We start from the raw sequence: 20,774 nt of genomic DNA, 5'->3' as shown, positions 1-20,774 counted from the left end.
TATGTGCTGTTGCTGTAACTTAAAGAAATTTATTTTCATTAACTTTCAAGATAATTCCTGGTTGGCGTATCTTCAAATGAGACAGTAGTCATAGAGAACATATTGTACACACATGCTGTACATGGGGGTAACTTGCTGTTATATTGGGGAAAAATTGATGAATAAGACAGGATAAATTTGATTGTGTGTCATGTAACCAGTCATTTTGGACATGTGTTTTTAGAGAAGTCTCTGAAATAGTTAACGTTGAAGATGTGATGGCATTCCTTCCCAGGAGGTTCCTTTGGCTATTTCACCCCCGACCAATGAGCCAAAGACACAATAACACATGGGTACACCATCTGGTTTTCAGCAGTGCCTACACTCAATTCCCCTTTCCCAGGATTCTTCTCACAAGGATCTATAATATCAATAGGTCCTCATGCTCCTTTCTCTCAGTGTGATGGAAGAGGCCCCTCCTCGGTCCAGGGGAAAAGGCTTTTAGAGCAGCTGTTTTCTTATCCTGAAGAAAAAGCAAGGCTGGCAACCCATCCTGGACTTGCAGAACCTCACATTCATTCACAAGTTGAAGTTCAGGATGGTTCCCTCTGACACTGATAATCCCAAGTCTAGAGTCTGAAGACTGGTTCAAATCTCTTGTGCTGCAGGATGAGTACTTCCACATTTCCATCATTTTGCCTACAAGAAGTACCTATGATTTACAGTTGGCAAGGACCACTATCAATATTGAACCCTGCCTTTTGAACTCTCCACAGCATTGAGGAGATCTAGCAAGGTGCTATCAGTAGTGGCAGCTAACCTGAGAAGTTTTAACATCAATAAATAATCTTACCTGGATGATTGGTTTATATGGGGGACCGCTCCTCAACAGGTATCTGAAGCTATCCAAAATGCACTCAACCTCTTTCAGAGGTCAGGCCTGAAAGTCAAGAAATGGAAATAGACGGTAATCCCAGATCAGAGGACTGAATTCATTGGTGTGATCTTAGATGTCTCCACATCCAGGGCCTACATGCCTCAAGATGTATTTGAGAACCTGTCTATTCTAACTCTCAGTTGGAGGGAAATCCGTGTACCAATGGAAGGTTGTGCCTTGCCCTTCTAGATCATATTGCTTCTTGCACCTTTTTGATACCACATGCCAGACTTCACCTCCACTGCTTGCAGGATTAGTAGAAGCTGTTTTACACACCCTCCAAACATTGTCTGGATGCCTCTCATTAACTCACCCATGGTCCTGTCTTCACTGAAATGGTGGGGAAAAAGAGTGCTTGCAGAGGGGTCACCTTCTGGATGCTCCTGCCATCGAAGACCATAGTCACAGACACATCCTTGCTACAGTGGGGTGCCCACATGGACACATTAAAGACACAGGGTTTATGGTCCCCAAGGGAGAAGAGAACGTACATCAATCTCCTAAAACTCAAAATCATACTGGAGGTCTGTGAGTCCTTTCTCCACCTAACAGAAGGGCAGTCCATATAAATCATGATCAACAACACGACCACCATGTTTTATATCAACAAACAAGGTGGAGACAGGCCTTCCCCGCTCTGCCAGGAAGCCATCATGCTTTGGAACTGGTGCATCAAACATACAGTTATTGCTGGTGTGGAGGTACACTTACCTGGACTGCAGAATATGCTACTGGGCAATCTCAACAGATACTTCCTCCCAGATTGTGAATGGGAGATCAAAGACAAGATTCTGGTGGACATCTTCATGGACTGGGGCAATCCCAAAATGGACCTGTTTGCCACTCAATACAACAAGTGCCTGAGATTCTGCTCAAGGGGTGGAATGAGACTGGAATCCATCGCAGATGCCTTTGTGTTACTGTGGACAGGAGACCTGATCTATGCTTCCCCCGGCGCCTCTTATTGCCATAGTACTTTGCAAACTGAAACAGGTCTTGGCCAAGCTAATTCTCATAGCTCCAGTGTGGCCCTGACAGTTCTAGTTCATAGACCTACTGAGCCTTTTTTCTGCTCCCAGACCTGCTGTCTCAGAACAAGTGATAGACCCAACACCTGAATCTTACATCCTTGCAGCTCACAGCAAGGGTGGCTGTTGTCAATAGAGCTGGCCTGCACCTCTCTAGTTAGAGAAGTTCTAATAAGCAGCAGAAAATAATCAACAAGAGAAACCTACCTGCCAAAATGGATGATGCTTTTCACTGGTGCCACCAAAAATCAGTGGTACCACATTATTCCTTGATCCCTCAAATCCTCGACTACTTACCCAGACTAAAATGCAAGAACCCGTCCCTCAGTTCAGTCAGGCATCACCTACTGGTCATCTCAGCTCATCTTCCACCAGTGGAGGACCATACCATTTTTTCCTCAATCTGTTAGTAATTAGGTTCCTGAAGGCCCTAATTAAGGTATTCCCACCAATCAAGGAACCAATCAAGGAACCTAGATCCTCATGGATCTTAAAAGTGATACTCTTCAAACCTATGGCCTCTTCTTCTTTTCTACACCTTTCTATGAAAATTGCATTTTTAATCACTATAACTTCTGCCAGCCCAGTACAGGAGATTCAGGCACTGATGGCTGACCCACCCTATGTAGTGCTCCACCCAGACAAGGTGGAGCATACACCCTAAATTTCTCCCCAGAATAGTGAGAGACTTCCACTAGAACCAAAAAATACACTTACCAGTATTTCCCCCAAAACCTCATGCATCCAAATCTGGGGTGATGTTGCACACTCTAGACCAGTGGTTCTCAGCCTTTTTGGGTTCAGCCCCTATTTGTAAACTTTGATGGCTTCTTGTGACCAGTAAATTGCTTTAGTGAAAAAAAAAAAAAAAATCTGGTTTAGTAAATATATTGTGGGTAAGAAATACAATATACACATTAATGTAGTAAATACTAAATAATTACACCTGGCATTCCATAGTGGCAACTCATGTGGCTCCTATTTCATGGGACAGGGTGAGCTCGGCTCCTCACTCCAGGCAGTGTGATCTTTGAGGTTGCAGCACTGCTCAGATTTAGCCTGTGGGCTTGCTGGGCCAAATTTGGGAGAGTGATGTAGCGACTTTGTGCAGAGGGTCACAGCACCACTCACTGAAATTTGGCCTGGAGGAGCAGCCGGACCAAACCTGAACAGCACTGCAATCCTGTGCACCAGCTAAGAACTCCTGGAGCAGGGAGTTGAGCACAGCCAGTCTTGCAGGACCATTGCAGGGTGAAACCGCCCAGGGCCTTCCTTCCCCCCCGGGGGTACACTCTCCTCTCTGGGCTTCCTATGTGAATGTGTGCCACATTCTGGCACCCTAGTTCTGGGTCACAACCCAGGGATTGAAAAACCCTGCCTCTACACGTCAGGAGAGCACTGGCCTACTATTTAAACAGAAGTATTTAGAAAATCACTAAGACTTCATGTTAACCTCCATCACAGAGAGGTCAAAAGGTTCTGCAAGTTCATCCCAGATACCATAAAACTGAATTCTGATGGTATTAAAACATGCCGCGAAGTGGCCATGGTAGATCCACCATCCATCAGGGCTCACTCCACTAGAGTGCAAGTTGTACCAGTAGCATCACTGTGAAGTCTACCATTATCAAACACAGTGGAACCTCAGCGTTCCGAACATCAGAGTTATGGACTGACCAGTCAACCACACACCTCATTTGGAACCAGAAGTATGCGGGCAGCAGCAGAGACAAATTAAAAAAAAGCAAATACAGTACAGTGCTGTGTTAAACGTAAACTACTTCAAAAAAAAAAAAAAGGGAAAGCTTAAAATGTTTTTTGACAAGGTAAGGAACCTGTTTCTGTGCTTGTTTTCATTTTAATTAAGATGGTTAAAAGCAGCATTTTGCTTCTGCATAGTAAAGTTTCAAAGCTACATTAAATCAATGTTCAGTTGTAAACTTGAAAGAACCACCATAATGTGTTTTTCAGAGTTATGAACAACCTCCATTCCCGAGGTTCATAACTCTGAGGTTCTACTTAGGGTGACCAGATAGCAAGTGTGAAAAATTGGGACGGGGTGGAGGGGTAATAGGCGCATATATAAGACAAAGTCCAGAGTATCGGGACTGTCCCTATAAAATCAGGACATCTGGTTACCCTAGTTCTACTGCATTTGTAAAGCAGCCACTTGGGCATCAATGTACACGTTCCCAAGACACTACATCCTGACTGAGGCCTCCAAGCCCAAAGAGTAAAGGAGTTCTTCACTCTCTGTTTAAATAGTTACCGTTAGTTCCCACCTCCTTAGCACAGTTACTGCTTGGGAGTCACCAGCAGTGGTATATGGATATGGACAATCACCTGAAGGAGAATGGGAAGTTCTTTGAGATGTATTGTTCATATGCACATTTCCACCCTTCCATCCCCTCTACTGTGGAGTCCCTATTTGGGGGTTCTGCGGTGAGAAGGAACCAAGTGGTAGCTGGTGTGTGAGGTCTCAGGAGCATGAAGGCTCCGGGATGCATGTGTGTTGCACGAGTACTGCTGGACCAAAAGACTCCAGTCTCAGGTTCATGAGTTGTATGTGCACCATCAGTGGAATGTGATTATGGACCACACATCTTGAAGAAGTCCAGTTACTTTAACTGAAAAGTAACTTCCCCTTCTGTGCAGAATTGAAGGCGAAAGTCTCTGGCTTTATGTGAATTTTCTGTTCTTTTGGGGCTTTGAGTAAAGGTTGTCCATCAGAAATTAACTCTTTGGTTGAATTTTTTTTTAAAGTGTCCTCTTAAATATGCATAATTGGTGATGTGGAACCAATAGTTCATCCAGTGTGTTTAAAAATATAGTAATTGTTTTATTAATTTCAATTACAAAAATTATGCTATTTATTAAAATACAGAACATGATTTTAATACATGGTATTTTTCCAAGGGTGTGTATGGGGAGTGCTTCTGGAGTTTCCTTCCTTTCCAACCCATGCTTTACTCCTCAATAGGACAACTACCAAACAAACTACATCATAGAATCATCTTGCTGGCATGGACTGAAGAGAGATCTTCAGAGCCCATCATCAGAGGGGCATCATTTGATAAGGTTGTGAGGTGCTTGCTTTCTTAGGGGCAGAATGTGCTGCATCTAACAGTGCTCCCTGCCCCTGTTGGCCCATAGTATATGCATTAAACCACATTTAACTTGAAGGTGAAGGTTGGGCTAGAATAGGTAGGCCCAAGCAAGGAGCTTGAGATAATTTTGCCGTTTGCTTTAGAAAATACTGTTTCTAAATATTCCTCCTGATGTGTGTTTGTTTTGGCTGATTAGCAAATATTTGGACGAATGTGAAGAAAGCAAGAATCAAGCTTCTAAGATCAGCTGGAAGCATGGTGAATTCTTAACACAGCTTTCTGGATTCCTGGACGTAGACATCAGAGGAAAAGAGGAACCACACAAACATTTAATTTCAAAGGTGTTTATGTGCAGTTATTTTTGCCTACATACTGAAGAGACTTGTTAAATATTTAACTGCATTGTATTGCTCTAATAGATATTAATGTAGAAGGGTGCACTGTCTTTGAAATATTTGGTTTGATGTAGAAAATTTAATACAGCAATTTTCTTTTATAATAGAAAAATAGAACACTTGTTTAAACAACTTAAATGTTAAAGGTCAGAATTTTGTTGTCAAATAAGGATATACAGAGCATATTACCATAAAAATAGTGTTTACAAATATTGGCCTGGTTTTCAGAGGAGCTGATCTTCCACAGCTCTCATTGAACTCAGGGAGGCCTTATGTATGTTCCTATAATATTAACTTACAATTACGATTGCTAAGTACAAATCAAGAAAATACATACAATTAAATGCTTGTCTAAAAATATTAAAAACTATAAAATTCCACTATGACAATTCTGGCACTACTCTTAACACTCATTTAATGCAGTCATGCTATTAAACAGAAACATTCTCAGTGACACACACTGAAACAACCTTAATTCTGAACCTGTACCAAAACACTCACAATTACTACAAGGTACAATTGAATCTTCATTCATTCATTATGCATAGTTCTGAGAGAATGCTATACAAAATCTTTAATACCTTTCTCTTCCAGCATTTCCCAAAATTTTGAAAGCTGAGCTCCCATTCAGGAAAATGAAATCAATGGCACCCTCTACCCGCCTTTAATACATCTTTTGCACTCTCTGGCTAGTCTTTCACCTCTACTTCTCTTCTAAGGGGCACACTGAAAGCAGTGTGTATTAGAACAGAGTATTTGTTCTGGATTTCCCCCCCCCCCCTTATCTATGTCTTTTCTCTCAGCAATGACTAGAGTTAAAGACAGAATAGGAGCACCTTCACCTTTAGTCATCATTCAAGAAGGACTCAAGGGGATATATAATTCTGTATTTTTCTGCTCTTTTTGAAATGTCATGAGATATTCCCCACCCCAGATTTGTAGGATTCCCACAATGGCAGTCAGGGCCAAGGGACAGAGCAGTGGCAAACCTGAAGCTGGGAGTAGCAGAGACGTTTGTAGTCAGGTCCAGGCCAGTGTCAGAGTCTAAGTCAGGTTTCAAGGTTCGAGTCAAGTGGCGAAGTTCAAATCAAGCTGAGATCGAGCAGGAAAAGTCATGGCAGCTACAGAGCAGCCAGTTGCCTGGAGGCTTCCTGGAATGCTCCTTGGGTTTATATAGGGCAGTGAGCCAATCACGAGCCATGGGGCTGCTGTCTGTCAGACTCTTGAGGTGGAAGTTCCCATGGTCTGTGTCCACAGTGGGTCATGGGAAATGGAGTGCAAGTTGGTTACAGCTGCTGCTGGGTGGCAGACTGGAGCTGCCAGCTACTTGGTAGTTTTACAGGCTTGGGTTCTAGACCTGTGGGGCTTTACACTTCTTGGAGTTACTGCAGCATTACCTCAACAGATCAAGCGCATGCTTGGGGCTCATCTTTCCCTGAATTCTGGCTGCTGCTCAAAAGAGCTCCCCAAATCCTTTTTGTTAGGAGATAGCCTTACTCTCTCATATGGTCAAGAAGAGTCTGCTGCCAAATCACATGGCTCCCTATGACTCAGAATATTTCAAATGTAAAATCACTTCTCAATGTCCTGTGCTGGTTTCCCATTCCAAAGGCTTGCTAGCCATAAATCTTATGGAAAAGCTGTCTGCTTCCCACATAAAGATAGTTGTATAATCTATTTTTTTTCTGCCCCGCCTTATCATCAGTGTGGACATGCAGAAATGACAACAGCCCTCCAGATGATATTTGATCTAGTGCTGAGAATTTGTATGTGGATAACTAAACCAAATTAACATTTGCTATGCTAAGGCATACTTTTCTCGTGGTATATTATGGGCTCTTTCTACTTTGTTTATAAGGAAACATTGGAAATAAATAGCAGAACATAGTCATAGATATGACCCTAAAGGTTTTACAAACAACATTTTTTATGATGATGAGGAACAGAAAATGCATTTAAATGAGTAAAGACAATAGTTAACAGGAAACAGTGTAAGAATTGTAGTAATATGTACTATTTGAATGGTATGTCTGTCTAGGTCAATCAGATGCATAAAGAAAATACAATGCTAAAAGGGCAGATTGCCACTCTTGCAGAGGCTATCAATGTTCATGAGATAGAGTCAAAAGCTAGCAGAGAAACCATCATGAGGCTTGTTTCGGAAGTCAGCAAAGAGCAGAAAAAGGCCGTAGCCTACTCCCAAGACACGGACAAGCTTAGCAAGGTAAATTATTTTCTAATGTGCATGTCTGTGTGTTTTAGAGATCTATTTCTAGAAATTAAAAATGCATTTTTCAGTAGAAGAACATGGTGTGAAATGAAAGTAAATGATGGTAAGATTTCAACACATGCTATTACCAACAAGATTTAGTTTGGAAAACTCTTATCAGGCTAGGGTGCTGGTTGAAGATATTTTTTTTTATGCTTAGTTTTAAAAAAAGTATGTTTCTGTTATCACCTTCAAGTTCATGAAATCTCGAGAATATTAGGAGATTAAAATGCTTTTGTTAGAGAACTCTGTTTTAGTGTTGATGTTTCCTATATGCCGATGGAGTGATGTTTTCACTCTCATTCAACAACTGTATCCCCGGTTATTGCCTTCTCAAAGTGGTAGCTGGGCGGATGTTGTGTAAGTCAGCATGAATGTACAGAACTTTTGATTTTACTCTGAGGTAAGAGTCTGATAGATGAGTAGAAATGTATGCTAAGAAATCCATATTTTATTCCTTGAAGTAAGCTTGAGGGAGTTAAAAAAACAAAAAACAAAAAAACAATTATTACAAGTATTTTTCCATAGAGAATCAGGAGTATCCGGAGATGCAATTGGAGCCAGATTTTTTTTTTAAATTGCTGTAAAATTTGTTCTTTAGAAATAGAGGGAAATTCATTGAATAGTATTTAACAAAATGTTTTCCTAAAGATTCCATTGAAAGAACTGGTAGTGAAGTATCTTGTCTGTCAGATACCAGATTATTTGTATGGTATAATAAACTCATACTTCATAATCATAAATAGTCATTTGACTTGCACACTGAGAAATCCTGGCTAGCAGCATGACTCCACAATCCATGATTCAAAATCCACTGAAGTCAATTGGAGTTTTTCATTGAATTCAGTGGGCTTTGGATCCGGTTTATACTATGCACAATTTTTTATGAATACACAGAATATGTGAGATATTGGCATTTTCTTGTCTGCAGTTCCAACATTTGCTATGATTGGCAAGATCATCCTAAAATTATAATTAAAAATGTGTTAAATACATATATTGACCTGATAAACTATATCTATGAAGCTGTTCAGCATTTAATTTTAACATAGAATTTTACTACTCTTTTCAACTTGCATTTGTTTATTTTTTAAGATTTATGCATCAGCTGACTTGTAAATATGACTCTTAAAAAGAAAGTTTTTTTAAAAATAAATGGTTTGTTATAACCCATGACACTTAAAATGAGAAAGAGGCACAATAATTATGTTCCTTTTGAATTATTTTATCCAATTTGTCATTTCAGTACTGTGGCCTTTTGAAGCAACTGTATTTGTTTGCAAATTAAAAAAAAAATAAACTGAGATCATAACTGGTTAATGCTCACACTTATGTTGACTAGTTGCTGTTGTGCTGCGACCTGCGAAAGGAAATCTACAGACTGATGAAGTAATATTATAATTGGAATAGACCTCCCTTCATTCTTTCCTATAATACCCATAATTTGATTCGCATGATTTCTCTGTTAAGAGGACCTCTTTAGAGTTGAAGAAGGGACATAAAATGAACTATGCCAAGATTTGGTTGACAGTTCTAAAATTAGTTTAGTAATGAGTAATGACAGTATTCACCTAATTAATATGGTTTTGTTTCTTTGTTTATTCTTAAATGTATTTAACACAGGGATTATCACATTGCAACAAACCTGACCAATTAAGTCTGGTATCCTGCCTCCCACAGTATTTGAACCCTGATGCTTCTGGAGAAGGCAAATGACTCCCTGTAAATGTACCCATCTGGTTGTGTAAAGTTGTACCTTGTGGGAAGGGAAATTCCTTCCCATTTTTAGTTGTTACTCAAACAGTGCCCTGAAGTGTGAAGGATTATATTCCTTGCTACATTGTAATCCCAGCTAGTTTGACTGTGAAGTTTATTCTTATTCACATAAATCTCTAATCCTTTTAAAAATCTTATTAAACTGTTTGTCTCATTAATATCCTGGGGCAAAGAGTTTCACGGGCTGATTAAATGAAGCAGAACCATGTTTTTGGTTTTGTATGTGTTAAAATGTTTTCTCTTTCATTGAATGGCTTCTTGTTCTTATTTCACAGCACAGTGTATGCAGCATGGTCCAACTGGCCGCCTCTATACCATTCATTATTTTATATACCCCTGGCACATCTACTGCCTCTATCTCTTTCTCAAACTGATGACTGGATCATCACAAAGAAGAGAAAATTTACTTGGCAAGCGCTGTTAGTTTACACAAGCCGAGGCAAGGGTCATGGCTCTACAACAGTGAGATCCAATGAGATCAATGAGAATATTCCCAGGATCTTGGAGTATTCACAGAGCAGCAGTCCCTATGCATTATTCCCCAGGCTCCAGCATCTCATGGCAACATAGCTCCTTTGGGACCTTTGCTATCATTGTCTTTGTATTCCTGCTGTGTACACTCCTTTTAAGGGACATAGAAGGACTATGCAAGAATTAACTTCCTCAGAAATTTCTAAAGATGATTCTACAGGGATGCTAGATAGGGCTGCTGTCCTGCCTCACCTACCCTGCCATGTCCCCTAAATTTGCAGAGTCCAGACTTATTGGCATATGTGCAACATGCCCAGCCACTTAATGGTGTCATCGTCAGCCAGGTGGAGAGCTGGTAGCCTGCCGTCAAAATAAGTCAGTGGGCACTCGACAATGATATGTGACATAGTCTGAAGTTGACCATAGCTGCATCACTAGAAAAATCCCATTTAAAGAGATTGGCCGCACAGTGCCCTGTCCTCTTTGAAACTGGGTCAGAGATGAACACAGGTGCCTTGGCAGATCAAAACCTGATGGACAGGTTGCATCAGTGATGAGAGAGTGATTAATGACTGTCCTCATTGACCACTCGTGCCAAGCAGATTCCACCGTCATGTCCTGTGGTGGCATAAATGAACATAAAGAGAATTGTGACAGGCTAGACTAGGCCTAGAGGCCCCCTTCTGGAGGCCTCTGAATCCTACCACACCCCGTTCCAGAGAGGAGCAGAAGAGAAGTCCTCCAAGTGGCCTAGAGTGGCTGCAAGGGAAGCAGCCAATCAGAGGGACTGCAGGAGCAGGCAATCGGGCCAGGAGGGCCATATAAAAAGGAGCAGAAGAGACACTTCTCTGTCAGTTGCTGCCTGGAGCTGGAAGAGGATCGTGTTCCTGGCTGGCTGAAAGAGCAGCAGGACCGTGGAAATCTCAGTGTGGGCAGGGACCTGGAGACCTAAGAAGGAGCTCCTGACTGGCTGAGGGGACTGAGCAAGAACTCAGCCCAGAGAGGGCTGCAGGAAGATAATGTCTTAAGGGAGGAAGCCCTGGAGGTATAGCCCAAGGCCAGGGCTGGGAGAAGGTAAAGACTGTATATCAAAAGGGGTCTGTTCCACCTACAGACAGTGTGTGTGATGTGGCTGGAGGGCTGAGTCACTGAAGACTTGCCAAAGAAACCATCGATCATGTGAGGTGCTGATGAAAGGTGGGTGCCAACCCCATTACAGGCATCTAGAAGACAGGTGAGCTGCTGGGTGGTTGAAGAGGTCTGAGTACAACGGCAGGTCGCTATTCTCATGGATCTTTGCTAGCAGCATGAAAGAGACCTTTTCATGGCAAATATGGGGTGGTGCTATGTTAAATATTGGTAGCCATGGCAACAGAGTCCTGCTAACAATATGCATAGCTTTGTTAAGCTCTACATCGAGCAACTTCGTGTGAGATGAGTGACACCAGACAGGAGCACAGTACTCTGCTGTTGAATAGCAGAGGGAAAGGGCTGATGATCTAAGCTTCCGGGCGCTCGCATTCCAGGTTGAACTGTCCAATTTTCTGAGCAGGTTGTTTTGAGTGCTGACTTTGACTGCCATCTTCCTCAGTGGTTGCGATATGTTAATGATCTATCCAATGTCACACTGAGGTAAACTGGGTTTGGATCATGCCGCGGGCATTGGCCATTGAGGAAAATGTTTAACTTCTGGTTTGCATTTGCATTATGCAGATGGAATACACCAGAAACAGTCTTAGAAAAGTTCGGCTGCAGGTGCCATTGACTACAATACTCTGCCATGAGATTCACATCTTCATTCAAAATCTTGTCAGTTTTTGAGAAGGACAGCTTGGTGGCTACAGCAGATGTCATTGGCATAGATGAACTTGCACGAGAGTATAGTTGTTGATGTACACAGTGAACAGCATCGGTGAAAGAACTGAGCCTTGAGGGAGGCCATTGATTTGACACTTCCAAGAATTACAGCAGTTGCCCAGGTGTACTGTAAACTGCCTGTGTTGGAGAAAGAGAGCTCTATTAGTTCGAACACCCAATGCGGGTAATTTGAGAGAGTTTAAACAAAAGGACTCTGTGTCAAATTGTGTCATAGGCGGCAGTCAAGTCCAAGAAGATGGCTCTTGTTTTTAGATTTTGTCAAAAGCCATTTTCAATAAAGGTGGTCAAGGCCAGGACTTGATCACAGGTCCTGTGTCCTTTCCCAGACTGAGCAATATTCACACACACGGGCAACTGTAGGCTCAAGGGGAAAGGTGGCTAGTTTGATATTGACATTCCTCACCTCCTTTGGACAACGTGATGTGGCCCTACATTGTCCCAGTTTTAAAATTTCTCCTTCTTTGAAAGTCTCCCCATCATGCTTCTAATCTGATTTATTCTTCATCTCTCCACCTCTCTCTCTCTCTCTCTCTCTCTCTCATCTGTGCCTTCTTTGAGATGAGGCAACCAATCAATATTTGAATATTTGCACTTTCCTTATATGCTATTATAACTTTTTTCTCATTTAGCCACGCCCCTATTTTGTGTGGAAATAATTCTGGTATGCTTGTCACTTTTTGTTTTTGTTTTTTAAAACCACAAAGGCCCTATTATTCAGATATCTTCATGGAGTGTGCTGAGATGTTGCCTTGATCTTTTCCTATATCACTAATTTAGACCCCGTCAGTATATGCAAGTAGTTTTAAATTTTACACCATTTCTTCTAGTGTGCATTACCAGCACTTGTCTGTGTTAAATTTCATCCACCACTGAGTTTCCCAGTCACCGTTTTTTCTTAATGAAAGTCATCACAATCTAAGCAATGTATTTATAGATCTAAGTAATTTTGTGTCATCTTCAAATCTTACTTCCCCATTCACTATACCATGAAGGTAGTTGATTCTAAATGCATATGGGAGTCCTATTTGCCTCACTAAGTATTCTGTCTGTGAAGGACTTGCAAGATTGGGCCCATAATGAACAACTTTGGCCCTAATGCTACTAGTTCCTGCACCTCTCTGCTACTCACCTCTCCATGCTGAAAATTAGCCATTTAGTCCCCAGTCCTTATTTTTGGCCTGGATTAAGCCTGGTTTTATGTTTTTTGTATTTTAGGATCTGGACAGTGCTTTAACAGCCAAACAGAGTCTAGAGAAGGAGATCAGAAGCCTCCAAGATCGGCTGGCTGCTAGCCAGAGGGCTTGGGAAGCCTCAAAGCAGGAACTGCACCACCTGAAGAGATGTTCCAGTGAGATGGATGGGAGTCTGAAAAGCAGCATAGACGAGGCCAGGACTGCTCAGAGTCTGCTGAGTGCTTTTAAAGAGCAAGTTGCTACCCTTCTTAGCAACAGTTCTGTAATAGTTAAACCCTCTGAGGAGGCTATTATGGAGCGAGTTCGAGAACTTGGCCACAGGGAAGAGAGCAAAAAGATAGTAAGTGGATTGCTTCTGTATCTATTCAATCTGCTTGATTTTTGTATGGCTCCTTTTCCATATTAGCTATAATTCCAGACTCTGCATGTATGTGTTGCATTTATGATAGAATCCTAACTATAGTGGTCCTATAATATTTTTTCACAGGACTCCTGCCTCATTCAGTATGCAAATTGGACAGGCCTGGGCCCAGAACAACTTTGGATCATTCACTGAAGTTATAGAGTTTGTTATGAAGCTGATGTAGTCAGGAAGTCAGACAGGAGTCCTCAGGGAGGGGAAATGATTCTCTTGTGTTTAAGACACTGAACTGGGTCTCACTTTGGTGTGACTTTGGGTAAATTACTTGATTGATCTGTTCCTCAGTTCCCCCATCTGTAAAATGGAGTGCTCACAGGGTTATTCTGAAAGTAAATTCAGTAACATTAGGTGATCAGAGACGCCTGTGAGTGGCATCATAGGAAAGTCTAAGAATGAAGGAAACTTTCTTCTCTGAGCAGAGTTTTGATGTTGTGCAGTGTATGAGGCACAGGACCACACATTAAACAATGAAGAAAAAAATGAACTTTAAACATCTGCCTCCTTCACTGATCAGTCCATCGTGCACAGTGAATAAGTCATGGTTTCTGTGAGGGGAAAAAATAAGAAGTGATCATATAATTAAAGACTGAAGGCCAGATCCTAGTCCCCCTCACGTGGCATCTGTACTCTGACAGCCCTTGCAGCACCCTGGTGAGGGAGTGGCTGTTATGTTCATCACTACAGCTGTTTTGAACTGTGAAACACTTCATTGAGAGCCATGGGGAGGCTGTTGTAAGAACAGTCGTAAGGGTGGCACCAGCTCCTGGAGCTGGCAGAATTGAGGAGGCACCAAGGTAGCTTTAGAGCTCCTCCTCCAGGGATGCTCCTGAGCGGTGCAGCACAAAATCTAGCCCTAATAATTGACAGCCCTAGTTTTGGCATTTCCTAACATTTGCTTGCTTCACTTTGTAGCCTTAATGTTCATTTAATACAGCTGTTTTGTATAGAACTTCCTAGCTTTTTTAGAAAAAAGGAAGAAGGAATTGATGGAAATGAATTCCATCATGTGCAAGTATTTGCTGGATGCTAGTAGAACATTGTGGACTGCACAATATGTGCAAGGAATGAGATAGCAGCCTTTGGTGTTCCTATTTATGCATCGTAATTTGGAAGAGACTATAGCCTTATTCAGAATTCTGTCTTCTCTTCCATCTGCACCTTTATTATTTGAGCCCCGATTCCTTTTCACAATACCATATTCCACAAAGCACCTACATATTTAAAACTGAAACCCCACTCAATTTTCTAACACATGCATATGCACAGATCAGGTGGAATATATCTATTCCATGGAAATTATGAATCTATTTATGTGGGCATTGCCAATGGAACACTGGCAGATTGTTTTTTGTTAAATGTTAAAACAAATGTGCATATGTGAAGTACATGATTGTTAAACCCTTATAACTTTGCACATCAAAAACTATTTTCATTGGACCACTGGAAAGCATCTCCTAGGGTCTACATCTTTGCCAAATTTCAGGTTTCCGGCACCTCCCACTGAGGCACTAGAACTTTTTTTAATTACAAAATTTTGTTTTCACTCTCTCTGACTGTGTCACTGTAACTGGTATGCTTTAAAATTCCCGATCTTCTGAGAATTTCTTGTATGAAATAATATTTTGTGCATTTATTGACTGCTTGCCATCTTTTTATACAATACACTTGATTGGAATGTTTAACTGGGAACAGATTTAAGCCCAGTGATGATTAAGAGCAATGTCTGCAGTTTAATAGGGATGTCTTCTGGTGATTTATGTCTTTTATATGACTCAGTCTCATGCTGGATCTGTCCATTTAGTTCTCTAACCATGTTCAGTCCCTTTGTAGCTGTAGTATATAGTACATGCAGAAATTGTAGGAATTGCTTCACCACTGGCTCTTTCTGGCTGTTACTTTCTTCCTTCATGCCAAGTATTCATACTGGGCTGCCATGCTGGTCATCTCACATCTTGAGTGAGAGGAGTCGTCCTTTATTTTCTGGGGAAAGAGGAAAAAACATTTGAGCATATTTGCCATGGTATTTTGGTATAATATGCTAAAGGAAAAAATCAGTAACTAAGCTACGGTAGACACCAATTTTAAATCTTTGTTGTCATAGATTTAGACCCAACATTTTGATTGTGTTTTTTAAGACTAAGACAGTTAAGTGTATACAAAACCTAATGGAAATAGGTATATTTTAATTGATTTTTTTAAAACAAAGTAAAACTGATTAGTCTAGTTTCACTTTTCAAGTAAAGAGAGAGGCAAAAAACCAGCATTAATAGTGAAAACAATTTCAATAATTGTGTTAGTAACACAGGTGGAGACATTAATTTAAAAATTGTGTGTGTGCACGTGCCCAATAATGACTTGGATAATGGAGCGGAGACAATGCTTGTAAAATTTCTGGATGACATCAAGATGGAACAGAGTTGCAACACTCTGGCAGACAGGGTTAGAATTCAAAATGAATGTGACAAATTGGAGAATTGGTTTTAATTCAACAAGATGAAATTCAATAAAGACAAGTGCGAAGGACTACATATAGGAAGGAAAATCCAATGCACAAATGGCGAATATCTGTCTAAGTGTTAATACTGCTGAAAAGGATCTCAGGGTTGTAGTGGATCACAAGTTGAATGAGTCAACAATGCAATGCAGTTGTGAAAAAGGCTAATATTCTGGGGTGTATTAACAGGAGGGTTGTATACCAGACATGGGTGGAAATTGTCCCACTCTATTTGATGCTGGAAAGGCCTCAGCTGGAGTACTGGGTCTGGGTGCAACACTTTAGGAAAGATGTAGAGAAATTGGAGAGAGTTCAGAGGAGAGCAACAAAAATGATAAGATTTAGAAAAGCTGACCTATGAGGAAGGGTTAAAAAATTGGGCATGGTTTAATCAGTGAGAAAAGACTGAAGGGGGACCTAATAAGCCTTCAAACATGTGAAGGGCTGTTGTAAAGAGAATTGTGATCAATTGTTCTCCATGTCCACTGAAGGTAGGCCAAGAAGTAATGAGCTTAATTTGCAGCAAGCGGGAGTTAGGCTAGATATTAAGAAAAACTTTCTAACTGTAAGGGTTGTTAAGGTCTGTGTGGGGTGTAGGGGCTCCCTTAATCCTCCCCTCCCCCAGCCAGGTCCCACTCTGTCATTTACTCTCTCTCTCTCTCTCTCTTCCCCAAATTGGCAGCACCTGGGGGAGCTCTCTGAGGCAAACACGCACCAGCAAAGGATTGTCTTATCCTCCTCTTCTCCCCTTGCAAGAGAAGAGGATCTGGCTGAAAAGATGGCCAGTCTCTCAGGCAGTCTCTTGGGATTTAGCCTTATGGGCCTAGTCTGTCAGTCTATTGCTCCTTTGTGGGGTTTACCTTTTGCCTCTCCTTCTGGGGTGTACTGCTTTGCTGCCAGTCAGACCAGCTTTGTGAGCGGTGCGTGAGGTGGCTGTCTCCTCCTCGGCTGGACCACCTCCGTTACCAGCAGTCTCTGGGACAGTGCAGCCTTCTTCCTATTCACCGCCCCTTTCTGCTGTAAGTTTTCTTCTTTTAAGCTCTTCTCCCTCCAGGCTGAACAAACCTTGCAAGTGTGCCTTGCTAGCGCTGAAGAGGCCAGGAAGAGTTTGTTAGTCTCTTCTGTACCAGAATGAGGGTGTGTCCCATCACACTCTGGAATAGGCTTAATGTCTATGATTGGAGATTTTAAACAACAAGTTGGACAAACCTCTGTCAGGGATGGCCTAGGTTTACTAGGTTCTGCCTCAGTGCAGGGGTCTGGACTTGATGACTTCTTGAGGCCCCTTCCAGCCCTACATTTCTAGGATTCTGTGTTCAAAAATGGGCACCTTAAGGTAAAGGTTCTTGCTCTTCAGAAGTGCTGAGCACTCAGCAACTCCCATTGAAAATCAGGCCAGAATTTAATAGGAACTGTTGGGTACTCATACCTCTAAAAATTAGGCCTCTTATTAGGCCATTTATTTAGATCTAGGAGCCTTAATTTGGGCTCCGATTTTAAAAAATCTTGTCTTTATATTTAATCTTGCTAGCATCCATTTAACCACACTCATACCAGTAAAATATGTATTGTGCTTTCTGGTTTGGACAGCTGATGGTTGTAACAGAGCAGTTGATGTACAAATGCTTGATTTTACTGACTTGCTTGTATAATCAGATTGTGCATCGAATGGGAGTAACTTCAAATCTAACAAAAGATTAAATAATTTTCTACTGGAAGAGGATGTTATGTGAGCTCGATCCCTTTGATGGAAAACATTCCATAGAGAAGAAGGAAAACTTTTTCCTTCAGAAATCCATGACCTGGGTCCTGTGTGTGCTATGTCATCTCCTCTCCAAGAAGCCTCACAAAAGATGCAGAGAGCTTTGCATTGTCCATGTAGATGTAGACCAGGGATTCACAGGAAGCTGCAGACCAAACTCACAGATCCCTGACTGGACAGTGGTGTAGAAGTTCCTCCATGCTCTATTTAGGCACTCTCCCTTTATGGCTGCATGGCTAGTTCACAGGCCATAATGAATTTGCTTCCCTGACTTGTTCTTAAAAGATCAATGTGTGGAATTTCTCTTGAGGATTCGAGAGTTCAGTTTTAATTGAACCTTAAGGGTAAGGTTTTTTCATTTAATATTGTTACAAAGATAGTTTTGAATTAAATCTGAGTCTTTCTGATGTCAAATGTATCCGGTGTCTCTTATCTTAATTAATCTTATTTCTGCTGTGTGACTTTGCAGCCCTGACCAGATAGTAACTTTCCCAAAACATGCCTTGTGTTTGGATTGTTAGCAAGTTGAACAAAAAACTCTCCATATGACAGTGGAGGTGTGGGTACTTAAAGATACTGAGTCTGCCTCTGATCTTGTTTGTACATACATAACTTAGGTGACTTGGACTTTACAGTACATCTGTTTTATACCAGTTTAAGTGAGATCAGAAGCAGACCCAGTATTGCTTAAATGTTTGTATGTATTGGGAAACATAAAGTGGCATTGTTTATTTAGCATAAGCTGGCATCTGAAAAGGAATGCATTTCATTTTAGTGGAAAACAAGTTAAAAGTTAATTACTGTTCAGGGGAGGTGAGGAAATGGTACATTATAATGATCTTAGCAGAAGGCCATAAAATGAAGGTATCACCCCCCACACACACACCTTGCTGAACATGTGAGTGAGCTTTCTTCTAGACGGCTGAAATGGACAGTTATAGGTTGAGGGAGAGCAAGGACTTTTTCTGCTGTGCTGTATAGATAATATTTCAGTACTCTGTACCCTGAGCTTTGTTCTCACTAAGCATTGCTTTCTGTAGTGTCAAAGAGTTTATTTCCAGATACGTTTTATTTTCTGATGTTCTTTCCATTTTCTGATGTGACAATACAATCAACTTAAATTCAAAGTAACCTGAACTGGGTCTTGGATATTGTTAGTTTGGGACAATCACTTGTGGCTACCTAGAAGATCAACTAACTCTGACATTGAAAACCGGAATCTTAAGGATGAGACAGCTCAAGTACAAAGTCAAGGAATAAAGAAACGGCTCTCCCCTTCCCATAAACATTGCTGCAAGGAGGCACGCTTGGCCAGTTTGGGTATTGGGAGAACAAAACGGCCTAAAGGGTATACATACAGTGGTATTTGAGATTCATGGTGGAAAACTATGGCTCTACACACTGAAAAAGTGACCCACGGTTAGACTGTCCAAAGCTGCAGGTAAAGGTTATTGAAGGGCTTTTTTTAAAGGAAGAGTAGTTTTCAATATAAACTACCACTAAGGTTGCTTAACAGTTGCTTTATTTTGATAGCCATGGCAAAAGAGAATGATTTCTCCATTGCAGTATATTGGTTTTTCAAAGATACCACAAAAGGCAAATTCATTTAAGATGTTTTAAAGGTAAGAACTGTAGTATCACTTGCGTGTATGTATGTGTGTATATTTCCAACACAAAATGAAGTTAATTTTGGAAGTACATATGAGATGTTTAGGGTAAAACAATTATAGGGGCATAATTATCCTCAAAATAAGTGGTATAAACCCAGGAAATTCAGAGTTAAAGTTGAATTTAAGAAATCCGAACATGAAGGTATAGAGATGTACTTTTCCTTAACCAAACTTAACTCTGCCCTATAGTAACATCATGCAGTAACTAGACAATTGTAATTAATGCATAATAGTTGTTGAAGTTCCATGTTCAATTAAACTGTTTTTTAAAGACACATTAGATTTTTTTTTAATCCCCCCACCTAGATTACACACTGAATAAAAAGATGTGTTTTAACTTGGATTAGCTAACCTACATTCGCTAACTTGGGTTCAAATAACAGTGAAGACACAACAACTTGGCTTTTTACCTGGGTTAGCTGCTCAAGTTGAAGCCTCTAGGGCAGCTCAGGATTGAACTTGAGCTGCTGAACCAAGTTAAAAGCTGTGTTGCCGTGTTGTTTCAACCCAAATACCTCCAACAGGGTTAGCTAATCTGAGTTAAGACCACACCTTTTTACAGAGGCAACATGTAAATGTTGATAGTGTGGGTTGGCACAATTTAAGGTTCGGAGGGGAGGGGGTGTTTGACCACCCCACATGTCGCCTCTCAGTGTAGACATACCTTTTAGTGTCACTACAAGGCAGAATTAAGGTTGTTTGGATGCCATGACTGGGCACTGCTGCTTTAAATGCAAAACTCATGTCGGCCTTAACTATGGAGCTACAACCTGTGCCTCCATAGTATTTTTATTTCATCCTTAAAATAATAAAGGGGAGAGAAGAGCAAATCTTCCCTTCTCCTTTCTTTGCCTTCTGCCCCTGTATTTTTGTTACTTTTTTATCATTTTCTAAAAAAAAAACCAAAAAAAACATGGGGAGGATTTTTAGCTATATATCAATTACCACTGAACTTAGTAAATACAAAGATACAAAAAAAAATCAAACGTGCATGCTGAGGAAACTTTATTATTTGGCAACTATGTGTCACAGGTATGGGGGACAAGAAGTTATTCTGTCTGTCTTATCCTAAAGTGAAGCGCTCTAATAAAGAAGTATGGACTGCTTCTCTCAGGAGAGTTTCTTTATGAAGGTCAGACCTTGAAATAACTATGTGAGAAAGGACTTGAGCATGCTCTGAAAGGAATCATTCCCAAGAGAGTGTAGGTTGTTTTTAGTCTAGTTTTGCTTACACTTTCTACATTCATGAGTAAGTGCAATTGTTTTTCAAATCTTAATGTACGGCCCCAATCCTACAAAGTTTTATGCCTGTGCTGACCTTTTAGCCTGGGCAGGGTCCTACTGGAACTCTGTACCAACTAGTCCCTTTCTAGGATTAGAATCAAAAAGTTTAA

General features: G+C 40.9%; 1 protein-coding gene across 12 annotated transcripts in view; it reads left to right on the top strand.

Moving 5' to 3' along the window:
* The window catches only part of CCDC170 (coiled-coil domain containing 170), a 70,059-nt gene that overhangs the window by 17,580 nt on the left and 31,705 nt on the right, over positions 1-20,774 (top strand). For all 12 annotated transcript variants that reach the window (XR_004645093.1, XM_034765402.1, XM_034765396.1 and 9 more), the window contains 3 exons: positions 5,248-5,392; positions 7,485-7,670; positions 13,056-13,373. Coding sequence is in view for 11 of the 12 variants with exons in the window: in XM_034765402.1 (XP_034621293.1) it covers positions 5,248-5,392; positions 7,485-7,670; positions 13,056-13,373 (649 nt within the window). In the remaining variant the exon portion in view is untranslated. The remainder of the gene's footprint in view (positions 1-5,247; positions 5,393-7,484; positions 7,671-13,055; positions 13,374-20,774) is intronic.

This window comes from Trachemys scripta, chromosome 3 (genome assembly GCF_013100865.1).
Source record: "Trachemys scripta elegans isolate TJP31775 chromosome 3, CAS_Tse_1.0, whole genome shotgun sequence".
NCBI classification, from domain to species: domain Eukaryota; kingdom Metazoa; phylum Chordata; order Testudines; family Emydidae; genus Trachemys; species Trachemys scripta.
Note: the sequence above shows the minus strand (reverse complement) of the source record. Positions and strands in the feature narration are given on the sequence as shown.